Source organism: Labrus mixtus, chromosome 16 (assembly GCF_963584025.1).
Source record: "Labrus mixtus chromosome 16, fLabMix1.1, whole genome shotgun sequence".
Classification (NCBI taxonomy): Eukaryota; Metazoa; Chordata; class Actinopteri; order Labriformes; family Labridae; genus Labrus; species Labrus mixtus.
In genome coordinates, this window is record NC_083627.1 from 19,277,828 (window position 1) to 19,305,103 (window position 27,276).

Here is a 27,276-nt window from a genome sequence, read left to right on the forward strand (position 1 = left end):
CTATAACACATAATTACACTTGTATGAATTTTAAAATGCATTTTTAGAGCGACAGACTGTGAAAGAGTAATTGAAATCATATTTCATTACATAACTAATAGAATTTACCTTTCACCGTCTCTGTTCCTGTGACTCCAGTCCCTGACGTCTCATTTCCTGTTTGAGATAAACGAAAATATGTTTTCATCTAATTAATACAATACAAATGTTTTTTTTCCAATGACAATCCAGCATGAAAGTAGTAGTAGGGTTTTAGAATCAATAATGGGCTGTACTTTATTTGAAGTTTAGTTTCTAACCCACCTTAAACTGAAAGAGTGAAAATCTTTGCATGTTTCTATTTTGTATTTCTTTAGTATGTTTTCAGTAGAGGATATTTCACAGTAATCTTAAACATTCATTTTTATCAGATTTGAAAAAACATTTCTACTGTTACAGCGTGTCCTAACAAGCGTCAGCGACATGATCAGCCTGATTCTATAGTTTCCTATTGGAGGGTCCTAACTGCCCGTGTGTGATGCAGGGCGCCATTTTTACCTTGATACCCTGTTTCTATTATCCTCTCTGTCGCTCGCATAGACAGATGAAGAACAAGGGAGGACAGGGCTCTACAGGTGTAGAGAGTGGTGCATTAATAAAATCCACATCAGGATTGAAATGTTGAGCTTGTGTCAACAACACAAATGTTGTTTTTATTCCAGCTCACTGCGAGTCGTTTATTGAAGAACCTCTGAGTGTTGTGATTTGATTCAACAGCTCACCCACACCCGAACACGCGAACACATCACCCCTGTCCTGCAAAATCTCCACTGGCTCCCTGTCCCTTACCGTATCCAACTCAAAATCCTTCTCCTCACACATAAAGCCCTTAACCACCAGACCCCCTCCTACCTCACGGCTCTCTTTCACCCTCACACTCCTGCACGCAGCCTCCGTTCTTCAAAACCTCCTATCTCCCCCTCTAAGAACCAAGTACCAAACCTGGGGGGACAGAGCCTTCTCCATAGCTGCCCCCTCCCTCTGGAACTCACTCCCTACACATATTCAACACTGTACCGACCCTCCTACTTTCAAATCACTGATCAAAACTCACCTCTTCAAACAAGCTTTTAATGTATGATTGTGATGTATTTCCTGTTTTCTGTAGTTTTACCTTTATTGTTGTTGTCTTTATGATTTGTGTGTAATGTTGCAATGTCTGTTAGTCTGTCCTTACTGTGCTGTTCTTTCTGTTTTTTCTCTTTTTCAGAGTGTGGGTGAACATGGGATGTGGCAGCTCAAGAGTACAGAGAGGTGGTCAGTGATGTCATGCCAGAATTGTTTTATTGGTGTACAGTCCTATGTGGTGTGCAGGTGAGATGTCCGTTACTTGAAGGAATAAGAGAAAACCCTTTGAAACACAATCCATTGTCCTCGTCTGTAAAAGGATAAATATCTGCAGTGTGATTAAATGTTTCAATCAGAATAAATGTCCTGCCTCAAAAGTTTCATTTCCAAAATAAAATGTTTACACATTTTTTTTCCATTTTTGAATTAACACAAATCCGCACAGGATTATTTTGTTTAACTTGAATCTTTTACCGTTCTTCTACAGCCTATGAAGAATTTAAATGTTGAACTGGTCAAATCTGTCAGGGAGAAACATCCTGATCAGTTGAGTACAGCTACAGTTCAGTGACTCTGTGTGTTTGCATATGAGGGTTCAGCCTCTCTGCTCTCCAGTGTTGATCAGTGTCTGTCCACACCTTTCAGGGACTCTGACACACCTGCAGCACAAGCATGATGTCACTGGTTATACTGACGGTCACCCTGGGGCTCCTTGTTCAGGGTCAGACTCTTATCTGAAAAGTTTTCCTCATGGTGTAACCAGGTTCATTGAATTGATGTGCTGCTGCAGAATTTACAGAATGAGACTCTTCTGTTTGGATGATGATCATCTCTCTCTGAGCTGGATTTGTCTCAATAATCTTTCTCCTCTTTTTTCATGTTTCTTCAGGTTCCTCAGGAGACATCCTCCTGACTCAGACTCCTGGATCTCTGTCTGTTGTTCTAGGACAAACTGTCTCTATCAGATGTAAAGCAAGTTCACATGTGGACAATGAGGTAGACTGTTATCTTCAGAAACATGGAGAAGCCCCTAAGCTCCTGATTTGGTGGACTTCCAACCGTCAGTCTGGAGTTTCAGATCGTTTCAGTGGGAGTCAGTCTGGAACTGACTTTACTTTGACCATCAGTGGAGTCCAGACTGAAGATTCAGGAGATTATTATTGTCAGCAGGGTAGCAGCTACCCATTCACACAGTGATACAACATCTTACAAAAACCTCCGTCAGCTGTAGAGGAACTGATCTGACTGAACAGCTGCAGAGTAACAGATGCACTTTACAACTTTGTCTGCTAACTAGGTCCATAAAACAGAGAACAGTTTATAGTATAACTCTGTTTATTGATAAATTTGTTTGAAAAGAGCATTAAGAAAATAAGTCTGAACAAACTACATTTACTGAAGATAAGCTGCAAAGTGAACATGTTTATAAAAGGACCCAAACGTTAACAACACTTAGATTCATACTTTTTTACAGATTATTTTTGGAGGTTTTCAAACATCATGTTCCTGTTCTATACATTCAGAGCATAATGTGTAGTCTTTAGCTTAACTAAACACATGACATGATTGTGAGTGGCATATGTTCATTAAAGAAACATCAGTTGTTCCATATGTTGAGGTCATAATGCTGGTACTAAAACATTGAAGATTCTATATGCTGATGATATCATACTTTGCTTATCTTTTATTCTTTACTTTATCTGATAAGCTGCATCGTTCCAGTATTATTCCAGTATAGTTCATATATTTGAGCACATTTGAACTATAAAAAAAACACTTAATTAAAATGAGAAAATAAATGTAGCACTTTTACCGTCTATAGGACTAAAGTAGCTACCACTACACCAGATGTTTCACCAATAATTAACCGGTTGGTGTCTCAATTAAGTAGACGAGAGGATTGTAGTTTTAACAACATAGTATTTATTTAAGAATGTAACACAACGTTAAACAAGTTAAAATGAATGACCAATACAGGTGACACAGTAGCTTTATAAATATATGCAGTTCACTAGACAAGGCACACATACATTACTGTGGCACTGTGCAGGGATGACTGATGAATCACTTGATCCCCATAGTAAGAAGGTACACAGGGAAAAATAGCTGCTCCTAATCACACTCAAGATCCAACTGATACATTTAACAACACTCCCTAATAATCACTAACTTCACCTGCTCACGCAGCAAATAATTCATGCATAACACTACAAATTAATAAACACAGCAAAAGGGATCAAGGCTTTCAGAGCTACTACCCTCGCCCCTATAGCTTTACTATGAATTCATGAATTGCACTTCGCCCATAAAGTCTATTGCACGCGGCCCGTCAAAGTATCTAATTTTAAACTACTTCTAAAAATGAACAATTAAGTAAATATTAAAGTGGGGAAAAACAGTGACAGTTTTTAGTTAATTCCAAGTCCTAGAGAAATAAACAAGACTTTAAATCAATCAATATCAAAAACATATTAATTACATTTCTTTAAAGTGTCAACCCAAAATAGCATACCTTTAATTCATCAACTTAGCACCCAGACCAGCAGTGTGCTTTTAATGTTGTGATGAGCTAATATACTAATATACTAAAAAAATATATAAGAAAATAATTACATAGTGTCACATAATTTGATACATTAATTTTGCACAATAATAATCAGCAAGTTTACTCCCGTTGCTGCCGCTGATGATTAAGAGCGATAATAAAATACAAACTAATTATTAAAGCCCAACAGAGATGATTTCATTCACAGCACAACATGAGGACTCTCATACCGTTAAAACAATGAGTCACTACAGAGTCCAGTCGTCCTCCTACTTGTTGTAATCCACGATCTACAAGAGTGAATAAATTTAACTTTAGCCCTGTTCTTGCATGTGCTTTCATACTGTGTGGATAGTTACGTTTTAAGTTCAACAAATCACTTACCACTAGCAATTGTTTGTAATCAGTTCACCTCACGCTGCACTTCCTTGTTCTACACACAGGTAAGACAGGGCGAGCGCTTGATTACGTCACCCTTATATAGCCTCTACCGGGGACTGACAAGCAACCACATTACATAAAGAAGGAATTTCTAAAGTCATTAAACCTTTAGAGACACATTAATATTTACAGCCATCTTTACTGGCTCACAATTAACCTCCCACTCCTCCCACACACGTGAACATCCATGGACATAGAGATTATTAATAAAAATAATAATGATAATATTTTGGACTATATAACACATACATAGTCCATATTATCCCCTGCATATCCGTTAAAACCAAAACATTGTCTAAAACCTTTAAAATTATGTCATCGAATGAAGGGCCAAGCATGACCTGAAACCATATAAAAAAAGTAAAAAGCACATTTCCTTCCTCATGCACCAAAACTACCCAATAATGCATTTACGCTGAAAGCTATTCTTCACCTTAACTATAAAAAAAACTCTTCACAAAGCTTCCAGTGAACTCACATGATGTTACTCTGCTGAAAAACACAGAGAGCTTCTTTAAACCTGCAGACAAACCTACAATGACCTTGTATGCTGATGATGCTCAGTTGGTTTCTAATGACCAAAAGATTCTCATATTCAAATTTGTTTTCAGCACATTTTGAATGAGCTAAAAATCAGCCATTTTCTCAGAACATTTCCATAGAGAGCCACTTTGCATCAGCAGCACCATGCTCCAGTGCTCTGGGAGAGTTTATAGTCCTGACAGTTGAACACTGGATGACTGACAGCTGTCCTTCATCACAACAGAAATCCTCGTCCTCATCATCAAAAACATGACTTTGATCTGCGTCCTCATCTGGACTCTCCTCCTCTGCTGCTGCTTCACAGGTAATGTCCAGAGAATCAAACTCCTCTCCTCTATGAACATCCGTCCCTCTGAAATGAAGCCCACTAAACCCTGATGCTGCTTTCTGTTTTTGTCTCTGTATCCTCAGAGTCCAGAGGACAGGTCACAGTGACTCAGCCTGCAGCAGTGACCTCTGCTCTGGGAGCCTCCGTCTCCATCTCATGTAGGACCAGTCAGAATGTTTATGGTAGTAGCTATTTGCACTGGTACCAACAGAAAGATGGAGGAACTCCTAAACTGCTTATATACACTGCTAGCACTCGAGCATCAGGGATTCCAGATCGTTTTTCAGGCAGTGGATCAAACTCTGCCTTCACTCTGACCATCAGTGGAGTCCAGACTGAAGATGCAGCAGTTTACTACTGTCAGAGTTTTCATGTCATCAACAGTCAGCATGTGTTCACACAGTGAAAAAGCGTCGTACAAAAACCTCCCTCAGTCAGACTGAACAGAAACTGAACTGACTGCTGCAGCTGGAAGTTTCTGCAGAGACTGACACACTTCACTGAGGACACACACACACACACACACGCACACACACGCACACACACGCACACACACACACACACACACACACACACACACTGTGAAGAGAATAAACACACCATCTTTTAAATATCAAACATTTTCAGCCCACTTCTCCCCCCTCTTTCCTCACCATGATGGTCAGACACAGCTCATTTACATATTTAAAGGTACAGACACAGAAACAGCCTGTTCTGAGCAGGGCTGAAATAGAGGGGTTCATAGGCATGATCAAATACAGGATCAGAGTGGATTTAGAACAAGAAACTTCACACACAGGGGAAGAGGAGCAGAATATGTGAACTTAAAAGAGGATGTTGTGTTTTGGGGGAGCATAAAGTAAGACTTGAAACAGGTACCAATATTGTTTGACTTTTTTTTGGCAGGTGGGCTTTATGTGCCTTTATTGTAGAGATAGGAAAGTGGATAAAGTTGGAAATCAGGGAAACAATATGATGGAAAGGAGCCACATGTTGGCTTTGAACCTGGGCCAACAGCCTCCGTACATGGGGCGAGCGCACTAACCACTACGCCAGCTGTGCCCAATTTTGTTTGAGTTTAACTGATAACTTATCCAAGTAAAAATTCTGGTTTCATGACAACCAAACTAGGACTTCAGGTTCAGGTTCAGGTGACTGTATCTGTGGGCAGATTTGTTTTGCAGCCAGCAAAGCGACGTCCATCATGAAACACAATATGAAACAGATGTAACAAGAAACAACACAGTGAAGAGAAGGTCAACAATTTAAATTGTATTTATTGAATTAGGACATTGCACATGAATCAGCAAATCAGCCAATCCCATCTTAGTCAATATGCCGGAATTAGCACAAAAGCTACATTTCATCTGTAGTCCCTAAAGGCAGGTACGAACAAAAAACATAAAATACATTTACAATTACAGGACAGCAAACAAAATAAATTATATTAATAAAGAAGATAAAAATAATAAAAATACTTAAGATTTCACCAATCAGGGCTGATAAGAGAAAGAAATATCAGCCAATACGATCAATAAAAAATCAGAATTAAACAACCATTTGAATTAATCAACACTCGTATGATGAAGATCAACTTCATGAACTTTTTAAGACCAACATGATTCAGCTTGTAGCCTCCAGCAGGGTCATCAAAGTTCACAAGCTGAAACGTGTCATATTAAGTTAATAAGATAAGACAAGATAAGATACACAAGATGAACTGTATTGTCCCAGTGGGAAATTTGCCTTGGACTTCATCAAATTGATCTTGATCTACAAGTGCTGCTGGAGTCTTTTACCCTCTCCAAGCCTTTCAGCTGAACTGTAGGTATGATTCTCTGCCAATCACAGACACACACAGAGGCAGACTGACAGACAGACTATAAGAAATATGTTTTTAAAGGGATCAGCAGAATGGGCGGGATGAGGACATTCTGACATAAAGCAGCTAAGTGAGAAGACAGCTGGTTTCCCATCAGTTTAAAATGTCGACATCATTAAATTGTACAAACCTGTGTGTGTGTGTGAAAATGTCTAAAGCTAAAACACTGAGATCTTTTGTCAACCAGAGACTCACTGCTACTGCTGAAGAGATATTTGATCTGTTTGAAAGAACGATGAGGAGCAACTTCGTCGATCAAAAGAGGAAAACGAGCGACAACACAGACTGCTGGATGCTGTTTACAACCCTGAAGTCCGCTTACACAAATATGGTTTGTGTAGTTTATTGTTAGTGTTGATTTAAAACGATGAGAAGCAAGCTACATTCTCACATAACTGTTAGATATGTTGTGATGTGCTGATTTTCTTTGGATACAGATCGGGAGTTTCAGAGGTTAAATCCAACTAAATTCCCCAGAATTAAATTACAGCAGTCCCTTTGAATTCATATCACCATGGAAACCTTTCAATCTCACACACAGTTGTCCGAGATGATCATCATCAACAACAATATCTAAACCATCGTCATCAGGTCGTAGGTACTTATAAAGTGCTGGGTCTTTTGCTTTTTCTTAAAGGTGCAGAGGGACTCTGCAGATCGAATGGAGTTTGGAAGTTCATTCCACCACCAGGGGGCGACAGAGGAGAAGAGTCTATTTAGCATCTTAGGACCCTGTTGTGAAGGTTGGATCAGACGCCTTTCATTGGCAGAGCGTAGTGGGGGGAGGGATTGTAGACCTGGATGAGAGAGTTAAAGTAAGGAGGAGCCGTTTTTGTGTCTGTTTTGTAAGCGAGAAGCAGAGTTTTAAATTTGATGCGAGCAGTAACTGGGAGCCAGTGTAAGGAGATGAACAGCAGAGTGACATGTGCTCTTTTAGAAAGGTTGAAGACCAGTCGTGCTGCTGCATTTTGTTTCATCTGCAGGGGTTTGATAGTGCATGTAGGAAGACCTGCCAGTAGAGAGTTGCAATAGTCGATGTGTGATATCACAAGATCCTGTACCAGGAGCTGTGTAGCATGTTCTGACAGGTAAGGTCTGATCTTCCTGATGTTGTACAGGGCAAATCGACTCCATTTGTTAGTCTTAAGACCCTTTTAACATTAAAACAGTCTGGCTGACAAGTAGCAATTTAGTTTTCACTAGTGGAAATTACATTTCAACATGTCAAAATGTAATTTTTGACTGTATGTCACTGTAAAATATATTTGTCCAGGAAAGTTAAAAAATGAATACCAGGCTGCAGTGACTAAAATAAGACAAAAACACGTAAACAAGAACAACAAATTGTTGAAAATGATTATGGTGGTCTTAAAAAAGTCTATTACATGTTACCAAGTGTAATTTATGTAGGTAGGCTGTAGTTTTTTGGTAACTTGTGTATACTTTACTTGAGGATCTTCATTAGGAAATGCTTTAACTCTGTTACATTTTAAAAATAATTATTCTTTTTACACCATACTATTATCTGAACCCTTCAGTTAGGCCTATTAGCAACTCTGAAGACATGATCAGCACAGAAAACATGTTATAAATTGATGACAATTTTGCCCTTTCAAAGTTCAAACCTACCAACGTTAAAAGGAGATCAGAGTCAGCATAACTGTACCATTAATTATTTGAACAGAATCTTTAGTCACTATGTTCCCTACATCAATGATTGAACACTTCAAACCATACAACTATACAAAATACATAGTGTAGTTTAACTTTTGATACTTTAGTGCATATAATATTACATATTTCTTCTTTTACATATGTACACATTTAGATACAGGACTCTAAGACATACATTAAGAGATTGTTTTACAGTTTAATAAGGTAGTCAGTAATCTGCAATGCATATATTTGAAAGTCATTTTTTAGCTCCCTGTTGTTGCCTATTTTTCAGGAGGCCGTGGCAGACCAGCCATTGATGTTTCAAGGCAGCAAATAGTGTTTCTGCTGAGACAAGGATACACTGTCAAGCAAATGGCTGGCATGTTTGGTTGCTCCTCATCGTTTCTTTACAAGAAAACAAAGCTGCTTGGAGTGTCTGTTCGAAGAGGACATCTACCAGTGACAGACGAAGAGCTCATCCAACACATTACAAGACTTCATGGGCTTTATCCTAACACAGGAAGTGAGGTACAGTAGTTTTTATGTTTCCCATGAACTATACGGAAAATTATTTTTTTAATTCGGGTCACCAATACAACTAGCTGAAAATGTTTTTGGTTTGTGTGTTGGTTCTATGTTATTAGATGATGAGAGGATTCCTCCGAGCTGAGGGGCTGGTCGTTCCACGCCGTAGGGTACGAGACGCATTGACCCAGATAAATCCTGCTGCAGCTGTGCGCAGGTGGAGCAGTGCTGTGACCAGAAGGGTGTACCATGTTCCCCATCCCAACAGTTTATGACACATAGATGGAAACATGCGCCTCATAAGGTAATTGGTCTGTATGTTATATACATTACTAACTATTAACAGGGATGAACTCCATAACTACACAATATATTCTCTAATTTATATAATTTATGTTATCAGATTATACTCTTTTTGTAAGAGAGACCTGAGTCCAGCAGATAGAAAGAAAAACAAACACGGACAGACTGACCAAATTACATATAGTATCAGAGAAAATCACATACATCACTAAATACATTTGAAGTTGAAAGTTTGTATTATATCAGTTGGCGTTATGGATATGGTGGTGGAGAGCATTGTTACGTTTAACTAAAATTTTCCATAGATGTTCAGCTTGGTTGAGTTCTGGTGACTTAATGGCCCAAGCATTTATTCACATCATTTTCATCCTCACCAGACCATCCAATGAGCTCTGGTGAGAGAAGCATCTCACTTTCAGATGTTTATGTTTATTTTATTTAAGGGTTTTCCTTTAATTTGTCCCTGTCTGTACATTTACTGAGTAGTTTCAATGTACTATAATCTAGAGGTATAAAAACAACTCCACCAATCTGTTAGATTGATAATCAAATGTACCTTTCTCCTTTATGTTTATCACAAGGTGGGGTTTGGTGGTCCATGGAGCCATTGATGGACACTCTCGACTGATCACATACTTGAATTGCAACACAAATAATCGTGCCTCCACTGTACTGACACAGTTTGTAAAAGCAACCTGCATGTATGGCCTTCCTTCCAGAGTTAGATCAGACTATGGAGGTGAGAATTCACAAGTTGCACTGTTCATGAACCTTGTTCAAGGTGTGGAGAGGAGGAGTCACATCACAGGCGAGTCTGTCCATAACCAAAGAATAGAACGTCTTTGGAGAGATGTTTTTCTGCATGTTCTACAATCTTTCTATGATACATTTTACTCTCTTGAGAATTCTGAGCTTCTTCATCCTGAGGATGAACTCCACAAAATGGCACTGCAAATTGTCTTTCTGCCAGAAATTCAGAAAAGACTTCAGAACTTCCGAAATGCCTGGAATAACCACAGTCTGCGCACAGAAAACAACAGAACACCTGTCCAAATCTGGATTGCAGGAATGCTGGCCAATATGGAGATGGACAGCACAGCCATCAACAATGTCTTGCCCTTTTGGCACACCATGGGATTGGCACTTTCCCCAGTCTTGATGATGATGAACATTTCCTAGCTGATGTTGTGGAAGAACCCAGAATCCACCACACTTCCGGTTGAGAGGCGACGACTCTACCAACTGAGCCACAGCCTCCCATAAGAAATGGATTTCATCATGAAACCATTGAAATTAGAGTCTGTTGTTTGAGATGATGAATAGATAAAAACTGTCAGCTGTAAGTGTCCATTCAAAGTATTCAAAGCTCCTGGCTGAGGTGGAGTGACACATGTTGTGAAAAGTCCCAGTGATGTTGTGTCCTATATCGTCACTCATGTAATGCCTCTGATCCAATCATATTGCTTGGTCAGAACTAACTGTTGTATAAATTACCATATACCATACCTTATGATGGAAGAAGTATTCTGCTCCTGTACAGAAGCAAAAGTGGTATTACCACAATGAAAATACTCCTGCATTTAGACATTGTATAGTAAATGTTCACTGACAATGTTTTACTATTATAATATTGTTTAAACAAATATTAAAGGCAGGTGAGGAATCCGCTCATTCTTTTATTTAAAGTACCCTCTACATGATCATAGTTAAGTAATGTAATATTTTGTCTAATGACCAATAATAAGACTACTTCTTGCAGTACACCACTTTACACACTGTCATTTTACCTCAGAAATCAAAGGCACTGCATATTTTTTCTTGAAAAATACAATTAAAATGTTATTGTACAACTGCAAAATGTCCTGCCTCCATTGCATAACATTGGAACATGTCATTGATAACCAAATTTGAGGGGGAAAAAAAGGTGCGAGTTGTACTTTAACATGGAAATATCAGTAAACGTCATATCAGTTCTGAAATATTTGACTCCCAAATATTAACCTCTCTTAATAGTATAACCATACTATAACTACTAATTATTCTTGTGTTCAGTTATAATTACTTTACACAAATGCACTGAAAAAGCTGTTTTAATTTGAAGAAAATTGCAGCAACGTTACAGAAGTCTGAGGAGGGCTTTGCCCTAGAATGTAATGAACTTGAACTTTAAAGCCTGAACTGACTTCAACCTTTGGTCCACAGAATGCTGCACTGAAAACAAATTGCAGAGACCTTGTTTGTCGCTGTCAGATTTATTTATACACAAACTTCAATTAAACAATGGATTTTTTAAATATTTTTTTCAACCTCTGTGATATTTTATTGATATTTTTATTGTCTTGGTCTGGACTCGGTCTCGTTCCCTAAATGTCTTGGTCTTGCCTCGGAGCTCTCTGGTCTCGGGGAGGTCTTTGTCACGGTTAGTGTGGTCTTGACTACAACACTAGTTTAAAGATTTAAAAAAAAATCTTTATTAATTTTAGGGCAAAGGTAATGCTCTACAGTTAAAGTCAAGTAAGCTTTTCATTGATTTTAATACGTTTTTATTTCCTACAAAGGCTGAGAAAAAAATATTTAGGAAATGTTGACATACTGCAGTTTTTCAGAAAATGCTCAGGTTTTGGGAGGTTGTTTTGAAACAATGCTGAGATTTTAGAGAGTGTTTATCTAGGACCCTGGTTACATTATGCAATGCCGAAACCTGGAGCCTGCAGAATTCCTTCTGTCATACAGCTTTTGAATTTCTCATATTGTTTGTGAATGGGCAGTCTGAGCACTATGGCGCATGTGTTTGCCTCTGGAAAGATTTTAGTCTCTTCATCGTGGAGAAATTCAATGACAGGATGCTGTGGGAAGCCCAGGGGAGGCACTGCTGAAGCTCCAGAGGCAAACTCCAGCACCATTTCCAGCGTCAAGGGGCTGCATTCTCCTTCTACAAAGACATGAGCAAAGGAAATTATAGCTCACATGGAAAGAAATATAAATGCCTGTCACACTAATAAGCTTCAAGTATTGTACAACTGCATCTACATGAAACTGATGAAACTATAATTGCACAATAAGACACAAATGACTGACAGATCAACCTAACCAGATTCCAATTCCCAGGGCTGGCTCAGTGGTCCAGCCAAAAACACACATGCAACTGAAATATCGTACCCTCAATATCGATTAACCAGTCTCTCCAGAAACAGATGGTCTGATTTTCCAGGGGTCGTCTGTTACTTCCAGGGACTGAGAAATCAACTTCAAACAAAGTAGACAAGTCTTTGGCCTCCAGTGGTTTCGGTGCACTGGTGAACAGGTCCTCAAAGATTCCAGGGTGAGCCCTTAGCTCATCAAGGAAACCCAGAATTTTGAAACCTTCCTCAAACCTGAAAAAAAACCCCACATAAATTAGAAGATTACAAATCAATGTTATATGAACAAGTTTACCCTTTCACACCCCTCAGTTTTGCCCTGATGGATAAACTGCTCACTGTCTCAATGCCACGTGCATCCGCCCATCAACAAAATAATGTGGTGCAGACTGGACCAGGGAATCCCTCTGCTCCAAGGATGTGATGTATCTCAGAGTTCCCATCATGCTCAGACTGTCTTCTGCATCTGTGATTGCATCATTTGCCTCATGGACAGTCTGAGCTTCTTTTATCTAAAAAAACACAATAATGAGAGTAGTCCTGTTTAGGGGAAAACATCTACAGTGAAAATGTAATGACCAGGCTTCAAAAACTGTGCAATACACACCTTTAATAACTTTTCTCTGAAAGACTGGTCTCCCACTTCATCCAATGAAGCAGGAGGTGGAGATTTACCGCAAAACTGGAGAAAGAGACGCTTAGAAAAGAAGGATGGGCCAACTCCACCATGGATTATATACACGGTCACCATCTTTCCAATCAGGGTGTACAGTCCAGTCTCAAGATCTGAAAAACAAACATTTATGTAAAGATTCAAATAATTTGTTTTATACAGGTTACACTTCTTTTTAAATATGCAAAAAACTTCATCATTACTTACAATGAGTATCAAGAGCCAACAGCCTATCATTCTCAGGCCCATCAAATATCTTTGAGTGCTGTACAGCCCTCATTAGCAACCGCAGGTATTCCCTGGTTGGCCCTCCGTCATCCACAGCCCCTTCTCCTTCCCCCTCACTGTCGACAAATATCACATCCAGCTTTGCTCCTGGGTCAAAGCGCCGTCGTTTAAACGCTTGAAGGCTACCCTGCAAGATGTTGTCTCTGCAAACGTTTATTTGATTGCTTGTGTGATTACAGGTGAGATCCACTTTGCTGAGGAGCTTCATCAAGACAGTTTGCAGATCAATTCTGTAACATAAAAACAAATATAAAACTTAGATGACAAAAGACAACTTTGAAGTTTGAGAATAAATATTCAAATGAAAGTAAAATAACATACTGAGATGATGAGGATTCACTATTCTCCACTATTGTTCTAAGAGTTGGCTGAAGAGGCAGTGATCGTACAGGAGACTGGTGAGGAGGAGAAGGAAGAGGAGGAGGAGAAGAAGGAGCAGGTGAAGGGCTCTGTTGGTCTATGGCAGGGCAAGCATTGCTCGGGTCACATGCATCTATTATCTGAATTTGAGGCAAAAATACACACAAATACAGATACACAATATACATTAAAACTGTAATTTTTAAAAACTAGTACAAATGAAAATGTTTGAAATGACATTGCTAATCACCTGTCCAGCTGGTGTTACCATCCACTGAACATAGAGGGTCAAAAACCCTTTGATGTTGTACTGCTCAATGGATCCTGACAGTGTGCTTTCCAGTACTTTGGTTGATGCTGCTTCTCTAAGACAAAAAACCTCACTGGCCATTTCCTCTTGCCCAACAAAATCAAACAATGTCTAAAGCAGAGAACAGAAACAGGACTTTACATCTATGAATTATCATACTATGCACAACCCACAGCAAAACTTAACATCAGAGGTGAACTCCTTCTCAGAGGTTAACATTAAGACAGGTAAAGTGATAACCTGAATAGATTCAGACAAGACAAACTTCCTCGTCCTCTCCAATCCATTAGGAAACTTAAATTTGAGCAGCACACCATCAGTAGGCTCTTCAAAAGCTTCCATTCTGTCTTGTCTTGCCTAAATTGCCTATAACACATAATTACACTTGTATGAATTTTAAAATGCATTTTTAGAGCAACAGACTGTGAAAGAGTAATTGAAATCATATTTCATTACATAACTAATAGAATTTACCTTTAACCGTCTCTGTTCCTGTGACTCCAGTCCCTGTCGTCTCATTTCCTGTTTGAGATAAACGAAAATATGTTTTCATCTAATTAATACAATACAAATGTTTTTTTCCAATGACAATCCAGCATGAAAGTAGTAGTAGGGTTTTAGAATCAATAATGGGCTGTACTTTATTTGAAGTTTAGTTTCTAACCCACCTTAAACTGAAAGAGTGAAAATCTTTACATGTTTCTATTTTGTATTTCTTTAGTATGTTTTCAGTAGAGGATATTTCACAGTAATCTTAAACATTCATTTTTATCAGATTTGAAAAAACATTTCTACTGTTACAGCGTGTCCAAACAAGCGTCAGCGACATGATCAGCCTGATTCTATAGTTTCCTATTGGAGGGTCCTAACTGCCCGTGTGTGATGCAGGGCGCCATTTTTACCCTGATACCCTGTTTCTATTATCCTCTCTGTCGCTCGCATAGACAGATGAAGAACAAGGGAGGACAGGGCTCTACAGGTGTAGAGAGTGGTGCATTAATAAAATCCACATCAGGATTGAAATGTTGAGCTTGTGTCAACAACACAAATGTTGTTTTTATTCCAGCTCACTGCGAGTCGTTTATTGAAGAACCTCTGAGTGTTGTGATTTGATTCAACAGCTCACCCACACCCGAACACGCGAACACATCACCCCTGTCCTGCAAAATCTCCACTGGCTCCCTGTCCCTTACCGTATCCAACTCAAAATCCTTCTCCTCACACATAAAGCCCTTAACCACCAGACCCCCTCCTACCTCACGGCTCTCTTTCACCCTCACACTCCTGCACGCAGCCTCCGTTCTTCAAAACCTCCTATCTCCCCCTCTTAGAACCAAGTACCAAACCTGGGGGGACAGAGCCTTCTCCATAGCTGCCCCCTCCCTCTGGAACTCACTCCCTACACATATTCAACACTGTACCGACCCTCCTACTTTCAAATCACTGATCAAAACTCACCTCTTCAAACAAGCTTTTAATGTATGATTGTGATGTATTTCCTGTTTTCTGTAGTTTTACCTTTATTGTTGTTGTCTTTATGATTTGTGTGTAATGTTGCAATGTCTGTTAGTCTGTCCTTACTGTGCTGTTCTTTCTGTTTTTTCTCTTTTTCAGAGTGTGGGTGAACATGGGATGTGGCAGCTCAAGAGTACAGAGAGGTGGTCAGTGATGTCATGCCAGAATTGTTTTATTGGTGTAAAGTCCTATGTGGTGTGCAGGTGAGATGTCCGTTACTTGAAGGAATAAGAGAAAACCCTTTGAAACACAATCCATTGTCCTCGTCTGTAAAAGGATAAATATCTGCAGTGTGATTAAATGTTTCAATCAGAATAAATGTCCTGCCTCAAAAGTTTCATTTCCAAAATAAAATGTTTACACATTTTTTTTCCATTTTTGAATTAACACAAATCCGCACAGGATTATTTTGTTTAACTTGAATCTTTTACCGTTCTTCTACAGCCTATGAAGAATTTAAATGTTGAACTGGTCAAATCTGTCAGGGAGAAACATCCTGATCAGTTGAGTACAGCTACAGTTCAGTGACTCTGTGTGTTTGCATATAAGGGTTCAGCCTCTCTGCTCTCCAGTGTTGATCAGTGTCTGTCCACACCTTTCAGGGACTCTGACACACCTGCAGCACAAGCATGATGTCACTGGTTCTACTGATGGTCACCCTGGGGCTCCTTGTTCAGGGTCAGACTCTTATCTGAAAAGTTTTCCTCATGGTGTAACCAGGTTCATTGAATTGATGTGCTGCTGCAGAATTTACAGAATCAGACTCTTCTGTTTGGATGATGATCATCTCTCTCTGAGCTGGATTTGTCTCAATAATCTTTCTCCTCTTTTTTCATGTTTCTTCAGGTTCCTCAGGAGACATCCTCCTGACTCAGACTCCTGGATCTCTGTCTGTTGTTCTAGGACAAACTGTCTCTATCAGATGTAAAGCAAGTTCACATGTGGACAATGAGGTAGACTGTTATCTTCAGAAACATGGAGAAGCCCCTAAGCTCCTGATTTGGTGGACTTCCAACCGTCAGTCTGGAGTTTCAGATCGTTTCAGTGGGAGTCAGTCTGGAACTGACTTTACTTTGACCATCAGTGGAGTCCAGACTGAAGATTCAGGAGATTATTATTGTCAGCAGGGTAGCAGCTTCCCGTTCACACAGTGATACAACATCTTACAAAAACCTCCGTCAGCTGTAGAGGAACTGATCTGACTGAACAGCTGCAGAGTAACAGATGCACTTTACAACTTTGTCTGCTAACTAGGTCCATAAAACAGAGAACAGTTTATAGTGTAACTCTGTTTATTGATAAATTTGTTTGAAAAGAGCATTAAAAAAATAAGTCTGAACAAACTACATTTACTGAAGATAAGCTGCAAAGTGAACACGTTTATAAAAGGACCCAAACGTTAACAACACTTAGATTCATACTTTTTTACAGATTATTTTTGGAGGTTTTCAAACATCATGTTCCTGTTCTATACATTCAGAGCATAATGTGTAGTCTTTAGCTTAACTAAACACATGACATGATTGTGAGTGGCATATGTTCATTAAAGAAACATCAGTTGTTCCATATGTTGAGGTCATAATGCTGGTACTAAAACATTGAAGATTCTATATGCTGATGATATCATACTTTGCTTATCTTTTATTCTTTACTTTATCTGATAAGCTGCATCGTTCCAGTATTATTCCAGTATAGTTCATATATTTGAGCACATTTGAACTATAAAAAAAACACGTAATTAAAATGAGAAAATAAATGTAGCACTTTTACCGTCTATAGGACTAAAGTAGCTACCACTACACCAGATGTTTCACCAAAAATTAACCGGTTGGTGTCTCAATTAAGTAGACGAGAGGATGGTAGTTTTAACAACATAGTATTTATTTAAGAATGTAACACAACGTTAAACAAGTTAAAATGAATGACCAATACAGGTGACACAGTAGCTTTATAAATATACGCAGTTCACTAGACAAGGCACACATACATTACTGTGGCACTGTGCAGGGATGACTGATGAATCACTTGATCCCCATAGTAAGAAGGTACACAGGGAAAAATAGCTGCTCCTAATCACACTCAAGATCCAACTGATACATTTAACAACACTCCCTAATAATCACTAACTTCACCTGCTCACGCAGCAAATAATTCATGCATAACACTACAAATTAATAAACACAGCAAAAGGGATCAAGGCTTTCAGAGCTACTACCCTCACCCCTATAGCTTTACTATGAATTCATGAATTGCACTTCGCCCATAAAGTCTATTGCACGCGGCCCGTCAAAGTATCTAATTTGAAACTACTTCTAAAAATAAACAATTAAGTAAATATTAAAGTGGGGAAAAACAGTGACAGTTTTTAGTTAATTCCAAGTCCTAGAGAAATAAACAAGACTCTAAATCAATCAATATCAAAAACATATTAATTACATTTCTTTAAAGTGTCAACCCAAAATAGCATACCTTTAATTCATCAACTTAGCACCCAGACCAGCAGTGTGCTTTTAATGTTGTGATGAGCTAATATACTAATATACTAAAAAAAATATAAGAAAATAATTACATAGTGTCACATAATTTGATACATTAATTTTGCACAATAATAATCAGCAAGTTTACTCCCGTTGCTGCCGCTGATGATTAAGAGCGATAATAAAATACAAACTAATTATTAAAGCCCAACAGAGATGATTTCATTCACAGCACAACATGAGGACTCTCATACCGTTAAAACAATGAGTCACTACAGAGTCCAGTCGTCCTCCTACTTGTTGTAATCCACGATCTACAAGAGTGAATAAATTTAACTTTAGCCCTGTTCTTGCATGTGCTTTCATACTGTGTGGATAGTTACGTTTTAAGTTCAACAAATCACTTACCACTAGCAATTGTTTGTAATCAGTTCACCTCACGCTGCACTTCCTTGTTCTACACACAGGTAAGACAGGGCGAGCGCTTGATTACGTCACCCTTATATAGCCTCTACCGGGGACTGACAAGCAACCACATTACATAAAGAAGGAATTTCTAAAGTCATTAAACCTTTAGAGACACATTAATATTTACAGCCATCTTTACTGGCTCACAATTAACCTCCCACTCCTCCCACACACGTGAACATCCATGGACATAGAGATTATTAATAAAAATAATAATGATAATATTTTGGACTATATAACACATACATAGTCCATATTATCCCCTGCATATCCGTTAAAACCAAAACATTGTCTAAAACCTTTAAAATTATGTCATCGAATGAAGGGCCAAGCATGACCTGAAACCATATAAAAAAATAAAAAGCACATTTCCTTCCTCATGCACCAAAACTACCCAATAATGCATTTACACTGAATGGTATTCTTCACCTTAACTATTAAAAAAAACTCTTCACAAAGCTTCCAGTGAACTCACATGATGTTACTATGCTGAAAAACACAAAGAGCTTCTTTAAACCTGCAGACAAACCTACAATGACCTTGTATGCTGATGATGCTCAGTTGGTTTCTAATGACCAAAAGATTCTCATATTCAAATTTGTTTTCAGCACATTTTGAATCAGCTAAAAATCAGCCTTTTTCTCAGAACATTTCCATAGAGAGCCACTTTGCATCAGCAGCACCATGCTCCAGTGCTCTGGGAGAGTTTATAGTCCTGACAGTTGAACACTGGATGACTGACAGCTGTCCTTCATCACAACAGAAATCCTCGTCCTCATCATCAAAAACATGACTTTGATCTGCGTCCTCATCTGGACTGTCCTCCTCTGCTGCTGCTTCACAGGTAAAGTCCAGAGAATCAAACTCCTCTCCTCTATGAACATCCGTCCCTCTGAAATGAAGCCCACTAAACCCTGATGCTGCTTTCTGTTTTTGTCTCTGTATCCTCAGAGTCCAGAGGACAGGTCACAGTGACTCAGCCTGCAGCAGTGACCTCTGCTCTGGGAGCCTCCGTCTCCATCTCATGTAGAACCAGTCAGGATGTTTATAATAATAATTACTTAGTCTGGTACCAACAGAAAGATGGAGGAACTCCTAAAATGCTTATATACGCCGCTAGCACTCGATCATCAGGGATTCCAGATCGTTTTTCAGGTAGTGGATCAAACTCTGCCTTCACTCTGACCATCAGTGGAGTCCAGACTGAAGATGCAGCCGTTTATTTCTGTAAAGCAATATACGATGTAACTAAGTATGATCTGTTCACACAGTGAAAAAGTGTCGTACAAAAACCTCCCTCAGTCAGACTGAACAGAAACTGAACTGACTGCTGCAGCTGGAAGTTTCTGCAGAGACTGACACACTTCACTGAGGACACAAAAACACACAGACATTAACACACACACACGCACACACACACACACACACACACACACACACACACACACACACACACACACACACACACACACACACACACACACACACTGTGATTGTAACATCAAAGGTGGTCCAAATGTACCCCTACATACCCCTTAACAAATCTAAACTTTATCTAAAACTCTTAAAACATAGCCTCCAATGGAATGACTAACACACCCATGCACTGGTTTAGATCCTAACTCTCTGGTCGCGCTCAGTTTATTCAACTCAAAACCTTCAAATCCTGGGGCGCTGGTGGTGCAGTGGTTGGTGCGCACGCCCCATGTGTGGGGGCTGTGGTCTTCCAGGTGGGCGGCCCAGGTTCGTGTCTGGCCTGTGGCTCCTTTCCCGCATGTTATTCCCCATTCTCTCTCCCTTATTTCCAACTCTATCCACTGTCCTATCTCTCAATTAAAGGCAAAAAAAAGCCCAAAAATAAATCTTTAAAAAAAAAAAAATTCAAATCCCAGCCATTTCCAGTCACTACAGGTGATCCTCAGAGTTCTGTCCTGGGACCTCTTCTGTTAATCATCTATCTCCTTCCTCTTGCCCATATCTTCTGTAAATATAACATCCTGTTCCATTGCTATTCGGATGAAACCCAGCTCTATTTGTCCACCAAACCGACCTCCTCCCTCCCGCTTACTTCCCTGTCTGATTGCCTACAAGAAATCAAATCCTGGTTATTCTGCAACCTCAAATGAAACAGTGACAACACAGAGGTTCTCCTCATGTGCACCAAATCCACAATTTCAAAACCTGACAGTTTTCTCTCACGATTGACCACTCCTCAGTTTCTCCCTCCCCTCAGGTTAAGAGTCTGGGTGTCATCCTCGACAGCACACTATGATTCCAAGCTCACATCAATAATGTCTCGGTCTGGTTATTTCCATCTTCGTAACATTAATCGCCTCCGCCCGTCCCTCACACCCAACAGTACTGCCATCCATGTCATCACCCTGGTTACATCCTGCATTGACTTCTGCAACTCCCTTCTCTTTGGTTTCCCTCTCAGGTCCATCCACAAACTTCAACTGGTCCAGAACTCTGCTGCTCGCATCATTACCAGAACCCCCTCTGTTTATCACATCACTCCTGTCCTTCAGCAGCTTCATTGGCTTTCAGTTAAATATGGCATTGACTTCAAAATTCTGCCCCTCACCTTTATGGCCATCCATAACCTCGCTCCTCTGTTCCTCTCTGAACTCCTGCACATCAACGCACCCACCCGCACTCTCAGGTCTTCTTCTTCAATTCAACCCACCACAACAACCGCCTGCCTGTCCACCTTGGAGTCCAGAGAATTCAGCCGTTCTGGTCCCAGCCTCTGGAACTCCCTCCCACCACACATCCTTAATATTCACTTTCTGTCCATTTTTAAATCTAATCTGAAAACACATCTTTTTAAACTGGCATATTCAGTCTGATCATTCTCCATCCAGTCTCATGAATCCTCCTCACAATGATTTTATACATCCTGTAAAATTGTATTTTTAATGTTCATTTTATCGATGTAGTGTTACTTTGTTGTTTTTATCTCTGTTTTCTAAGGTGACCTTGAGTGCCTTGAAAGAGGCCTTTAGATAAAATGTATTATTATGGAAGGAAGTGCCTAGCATGACCTGAAATAATAGAAAGACAAAATAAATCATTAAACTATGTTCCTCTAACTTTAAAGCCTTCGATAACTGTTGTGAGGCTTCCAGTGAACTCATATGATGTTACTCTGATGAGAAACACAGAAAGCTTCCTTTAAAAGGACCTTAAACCTGCAAAAACACAACTCTCTTTAGAAGTGACATTAACAAACATTTAGCACATTCTTGCAAAAAAATATTTTAGCAGGATGTCTAAACAGCAGGTGGAGGAATGATCTAAAATCAATTATGAATACAATGAATGAGAAGTGGAGTAGAATATAAATAAAAGTCGGTAATTTGTCTACTTCTTCTTAAATAAATGAGTGTAACAATGATAAAACTTTGTATGAAAACACACAATGACTTTGTATGCTGACAAATCTCTGCAGTATGTTTCGAATGACCTAAAAACTTCGCATTTTCAAATTTGTTTTCAGCACATTTTGAATGAGCTAAAAATCAGCCATTTTCTCAGAACATTTCCATAGAGAGCCACTTTGCATCAGCAGCACCATGCTCCAGTGCTCTGGGAGAGTTTATAGTCCTGACAGTTGAACACTGGATGACTGACAGCTGTCCTTCATCACAACAGAAATCCTCGTCCTCATCATCAAAAACATGACTTTGATCTGCGTCCTCATCTGGACTCTCCTCCTCTGCTGCTGCTTCACAGGTAAAGTCCAGAGAATCAAACTCCTCTCCTCTATGAACATCCGTCCCTCTGAAATGAAGCCCACTAAACCCTGATGCTGCTTTCTGTTTTTGTCTCTGTATCCTCAGAGTCCAGAGGACAGGTCACAGTGACTCAGCCTGCAGCAGTGAACTCTGCTCTGGGAGCCTCCGTCTCCATCTCATGTAGGACCAGTCAGAATGTTTATAATAATAACTACTTAGCCTGGTACCAACAGAAAGATGGAGGAACTCCTAAACTGCTTATATACACTGCTAGCACTCGAGCATCAGGGATTCCAGATCGTTTTTCAGGCAGTGGATCAAACTCTGCCTTCACTCTGACCATCAGTGGAGTCCAGACTGAAGATGCAGCAGTTTACTACTGTCAGAGTTCACACTATATCAACAGTCAGTGGGTGTTCACACAGTGAAATAGCGTCGTACAAAAACCTCCCTCAGTCAGTCTGAACAGAAACTGAACTGACTGCTGCAGCTGGAAGTTTCTGCAGAGACTGACACACTTCACTGAGGACACACACACAGACAAACACACACACACACACACACACACACACACACACACACACACACACACACACACACACACTCACACACACACACACACACACACACACACACACACACACACACACACCATGTAACTTTCACAGGGGGAGAATTAAAATCGGCTCCTGTTCAGATGACATCCTGATCTGCAACACGTCCTCCTCATCCTCTTCTCCTTCAGACCCTAATCTGATCAATAATCAAATCAGACGTTCTGCTTTCACTCCTCTTTTATTGAACAGACTTTTTAATCAACACCTGCAGTTCACAGAAGAACACCACTTCCATCAAAGAGAATAAACACACCATCTTTTAAATATCAAACATTTTCAGCCCACTTCTCCCCCCTCTTTCCTCACCATAATGGTCAGACACAGCTCATTTACATATTTAAAGGTACAGACACAGAAACAGCCTGTTCTGAACAGGGCTGAAATAGAGGGGTTTATAGACATGATCAAATACAGGATCAGAGTGGATTTAGAACAAGACACTTCACACACATGTTTTGGTGAGCTCTGGGAGTTATTTAGACTGATTGAAGAGGAGGAGAATATGTGAACTTAAAAGAGGATGTTGTGTTTTGGGGGAGCATAAAGTAAGACTTGAAACAGGTACCAATATTGTTTGACTTTTTTTTGGCAGGTGGGCTTTATGTGCCTTTATTGTAGAGATAGGAAAGTGGATAAAGTTGGAAATCAGGGAAACAATATGATGGATAGGAGCCACATGTTGGCTTTGAACCTGGGCCAACAGCCTCCGTACATGGGGAGAGCGCATTAACCACAACGCCAGCTGCGCCCAATTTTGTTTGATTTTTACTGATAACTTATCCAAGTAAAAAATTCTGGTTTCATGACAACCAAACTAGGACTTCAGGTTCAGGTTCAAGCCAGCAAAGCGACGTCCATCATGACACACAATATGAAACAGATGTAACAAGAAACAACACAATGAAGAGAAGGACAACAATTTAAATTGTATTTATTGAATTAGGACATTGCACATGAATCAGCAAATCACATCAAAGTCAATATGCCGGAATTAGCACAAAAGCTACATTTCATCTGTAGTCCCTAAAGGCAGGTACGAACAAAAAACATAAAATACATTTACAATTACAGGACAGCAAACAAAAGAACTCACAGACAATTTTACAAACAAAAATGGACACGATTGTCAGATAAGAAATAACAGACCAACATGATAAAAAAGCCTATAAAATATATTAATAAAGAAGATAAAAATAATAAAAATACTTAAGGTTTCACCAATCAGGGCTGAGAAGAGAAAGAAATATCAGTCAATAAGATCAATGGAAAATCTGAATTAAACAACCATTTGAATTAATCAACACTCGTATGATGAAGATCAACTTCATGAACTTTTTAAGAGCAACATGATTCAGCTTGTAGCCTCCAGCAGGGCCATCAAAGTTCACAAGCTGAAACGCGTCATATTAAGTTAATAAGATAAGACAAGATAAGATAGATAAGATGAACTGTATTGTCCCAGTGGGAAATTTGCCTTGGACTTCATCAAATTGATCTTCGTACTACAAGTGCTGCTGGAGTCTTTTACCCTCTCCAAGCCTTTCAGCTGAACTGTAGGTATGATTCTCTGTCAATCACAGACACACACAGAGGCAGACTGACAGACAGACTATAAGAAATATGTTTTTAAAGGGATCAGCAGAATGGGCGGGATGAGGACATTCTGACATAAAGCAGATAAGTGAGAAGACAGCTGGTTTCCCATCAGTTTAAAATGTCGACATCATTAAATTGTACAAACCTAATCTGTGTAAGCGGACTTCTGTTTTTAAAACGGCATCCAGCAGTCTGTGTTGTCTCTCATTTTCCTCTTTTGATCGACAGATTTCCTCCTCATATTCTGCTATCGTTCTTTCAAACAGATCAAATATCTCTTCAGCAGCAGCAGTCAGTCTCTGGTTGACGAAAGATCTCAGTATTTGGACTTGTGACATTTTCACACACGGACAGAAGCTTTTTATTCACACACATCATTTAAAACCAGTATCTGATTTGACCTCTGTTGCTTGTTCCAGCTTGCACGCTAAGCTAACTTCATTAGCTTGGAGTTTCAGGTTTCCGATCTACACCCCTCACAGATAGGTGGAGGTAGTGCACCAATACGTTGTTAGCCAACCGGCAGAAAACAACAATAAATAGAAGAAGAGCAAGACTCGATCCAGGGCTCTTCATAGTAGTGTCACCTGTTTTAGCGTTTAAATGAAATCCTGCTGACTTTCAAAGAAGCTTATGTCTATAAACGTGAGTGTGTCTGGTAGTTTGTCCTTCGGAGGGCAGTAATATACCCACAAGAAGAAGAAGACGCGTATGAAGTTAGCTTAGCATGCTAGCTGGGACACAAACGTGATTAAAGCGACAAAGCTAACGCCAGATAAGCTACTATTTTTTTTGGTGTGTGTGTTTTGAAAAAGCTGCTCTGCTTGTGTGTGAAAATGTCTAAAGCTAAAACGTTGAGCTCTTTCGTCAACCAGAGACTGACTGCTGCTGCTGAAGAGATATTTGATCTGTTTGAAAGAACAATAGCAGAATATGAAGAGCAACTTCATCGATCAAAAGAAAAGGAAAACGAGCAACAACACAGCCTGCTGGATGCTGTTTACAACCCTGAAGTCCGCTTACACAAATATGGTTTGTGTAGTTTATTGTTAGTGTTGATTTAAAACGATGAGAAGCAAGCTACATTCTCACATAACTGTTAGATATGTTGTGATGTGCTGATTTTCTTTGGACACAGATCAGGAGTTTCAGAGGTTAAATCCAACTAAATTCCCCAGAATTAAATTACAGCAGTCCCTTTGAATTCATATCACCATGGAAACCTTTCAATCTCACACACAGTTGTCCGAGATGATCATCATCAACAACAATATCTAAACCATCGTCATCAGGTCGTAGGTACTTATAAAGTGCTGGGTCTTTTGCTTTTTCTTAAAGGTGCAGAGGGACTCTGCAGATCGAATGGAGTTTGGAAGTTCATTCCACCACCAGGGGGCGACAGAGGAGTAGAGTCTATTTAGCATCTTAGGACCCTGTTGTGAAGGTTGGATCAGACGCCTTTCATTGGCAGAGCGTATTTGGGGGGAGGGAGTGTAGACCTGGATGAGAGAGTTAAAGTAAGGAGGAGCCGTTTTTGTGTCACAAACAATCAACTCATGTGATCCAAGTTAAACATTTTTTTTTATCACTGACCAAAGTTACTGTATGAGGAACTGCATACCTGTAACACTTCAGGAAGTGGAAGGATGTATAGTCTACTCCTTCCAGTAACCTCCTTTAATTCTTTGACAGAATGGACATGGACCTTTGTCAGCCTCTTGCCTTTATCAGCTCTGGCCAACTCAAACCCAACCAGATTTAAGCTTATTTGGGGGTAGCTCTGATGGACAAACTGATTAAACTCTGCCAAGCTCCAGTTCAGTTTAAGTTGAGAGCGTTGGTTTTTCCCTGTCTCACGTATTGGTCTCCCTAAAATGAAAGAAATTTGAGAAATACAAAAAGATGTATCATTCAGCACACATTATTTGCTGTTTAAGTCTGTACAATGTCAATCTAATGTGAACATGTTTCGTAAATATAATTTATAAATTACATATAATTACTTTATATTCATTGTCTCATTTTGGTTAGGTAAGGCTTGTTTCAATGATTTCACCCCCTCAGACGTCCTAAACTTACCAAAACCAATCTGAGCAAACTCCTCTCATTGTTTTACTGTGGGGATCCGGGTGTAATTTGGACCAGGGAACAGAAAAGGAGTCACATTCCAAACTGGGTTTTCCCTCCTTCCAATTGATCCTGCAAAAAAATAGGGCTTTATTACTTTAAATTATTACTAGCAATCAGAATACGGGCCATGTTGTTTGCTTTCATAACGCTGTCTACACATTTGACGTTAATGTTTATGTTAATATTCGTGAAACAAGAGCCAAACAAAGTCCAGTTATCTATTCTATTCTAAATATAAGCTGATTTTCAGCGAGCGTCTTAGCTATATAACGTTAATAACGTTGCACTACCTGTTTGTCGTTAGTGACATTACTCTAGCTAACAATACTGTAGTAGTAGCTTACGGCTAGCTCTAGCGGCGGTAGAGTTACCGTTACTACGCCGTTATAGTTTACCTGACATTCGATGTCGGGCACGTTGGAACAAGCGTCTGGTAGGAACAAGGATGTCATTGTTACTCTGCAACAGCTCCTGTCTGGCTCGATTCGCCACATTAAAAATTCTGTCAAATGCAGAAACTGCGGTCTCAGTGTTTCCGTCTCGCTCCATTTTCAATCATCGTCTCCCAACTGTGTACATCAGATTCAGAGCGCTGCGTACGTGAGCGTAACGGTAGTGGAGTTGCCCAATGAACC

The 27,276-nt window shown here is 39.5% G+C and overlaps 3 gene segments (V, D, J or C); all 3 read left to right on the top strand.

Moving 5' to 3' along the window:
• Positions 1 to 22,748, top strand: part of LOC132991218 (Ig kappa chain V region 3381-like) — a 180,556-nt gene extending 157,808 nt beyond the window's left edge. Inside the window, 1 exon segment of the V gene segment in view lies at positions 22,404 to 22,748. Within this exon segment, the coding sequence occupies positions 22,404 to 22,726 (323 nt within the window).
• On the top strand, positions 1,780 to 2,511 carry LOC132991664 (Ig kappa chain V-V region MOPC 21-like). The segment is given in 2 exon segments: positions 1,780 to 1,828; positions 1,997 to 2,511. Coding segments are annotated over 2 exon segments (357 nt in total).
• On the top strand, positions 16,246 to 16,773 carry LOC132991689 (Ig kappa chain V-V region MOPC 21-like). The segment is given in 2 exon segments: positions 16,246 to 16,294; positions 16,463 to 16,773. Coding segments are annotated over 2 exon segments (357 nt in total).
• Positions 22,749 to 27,276: the final 4,528 nt, after the last annotated feature.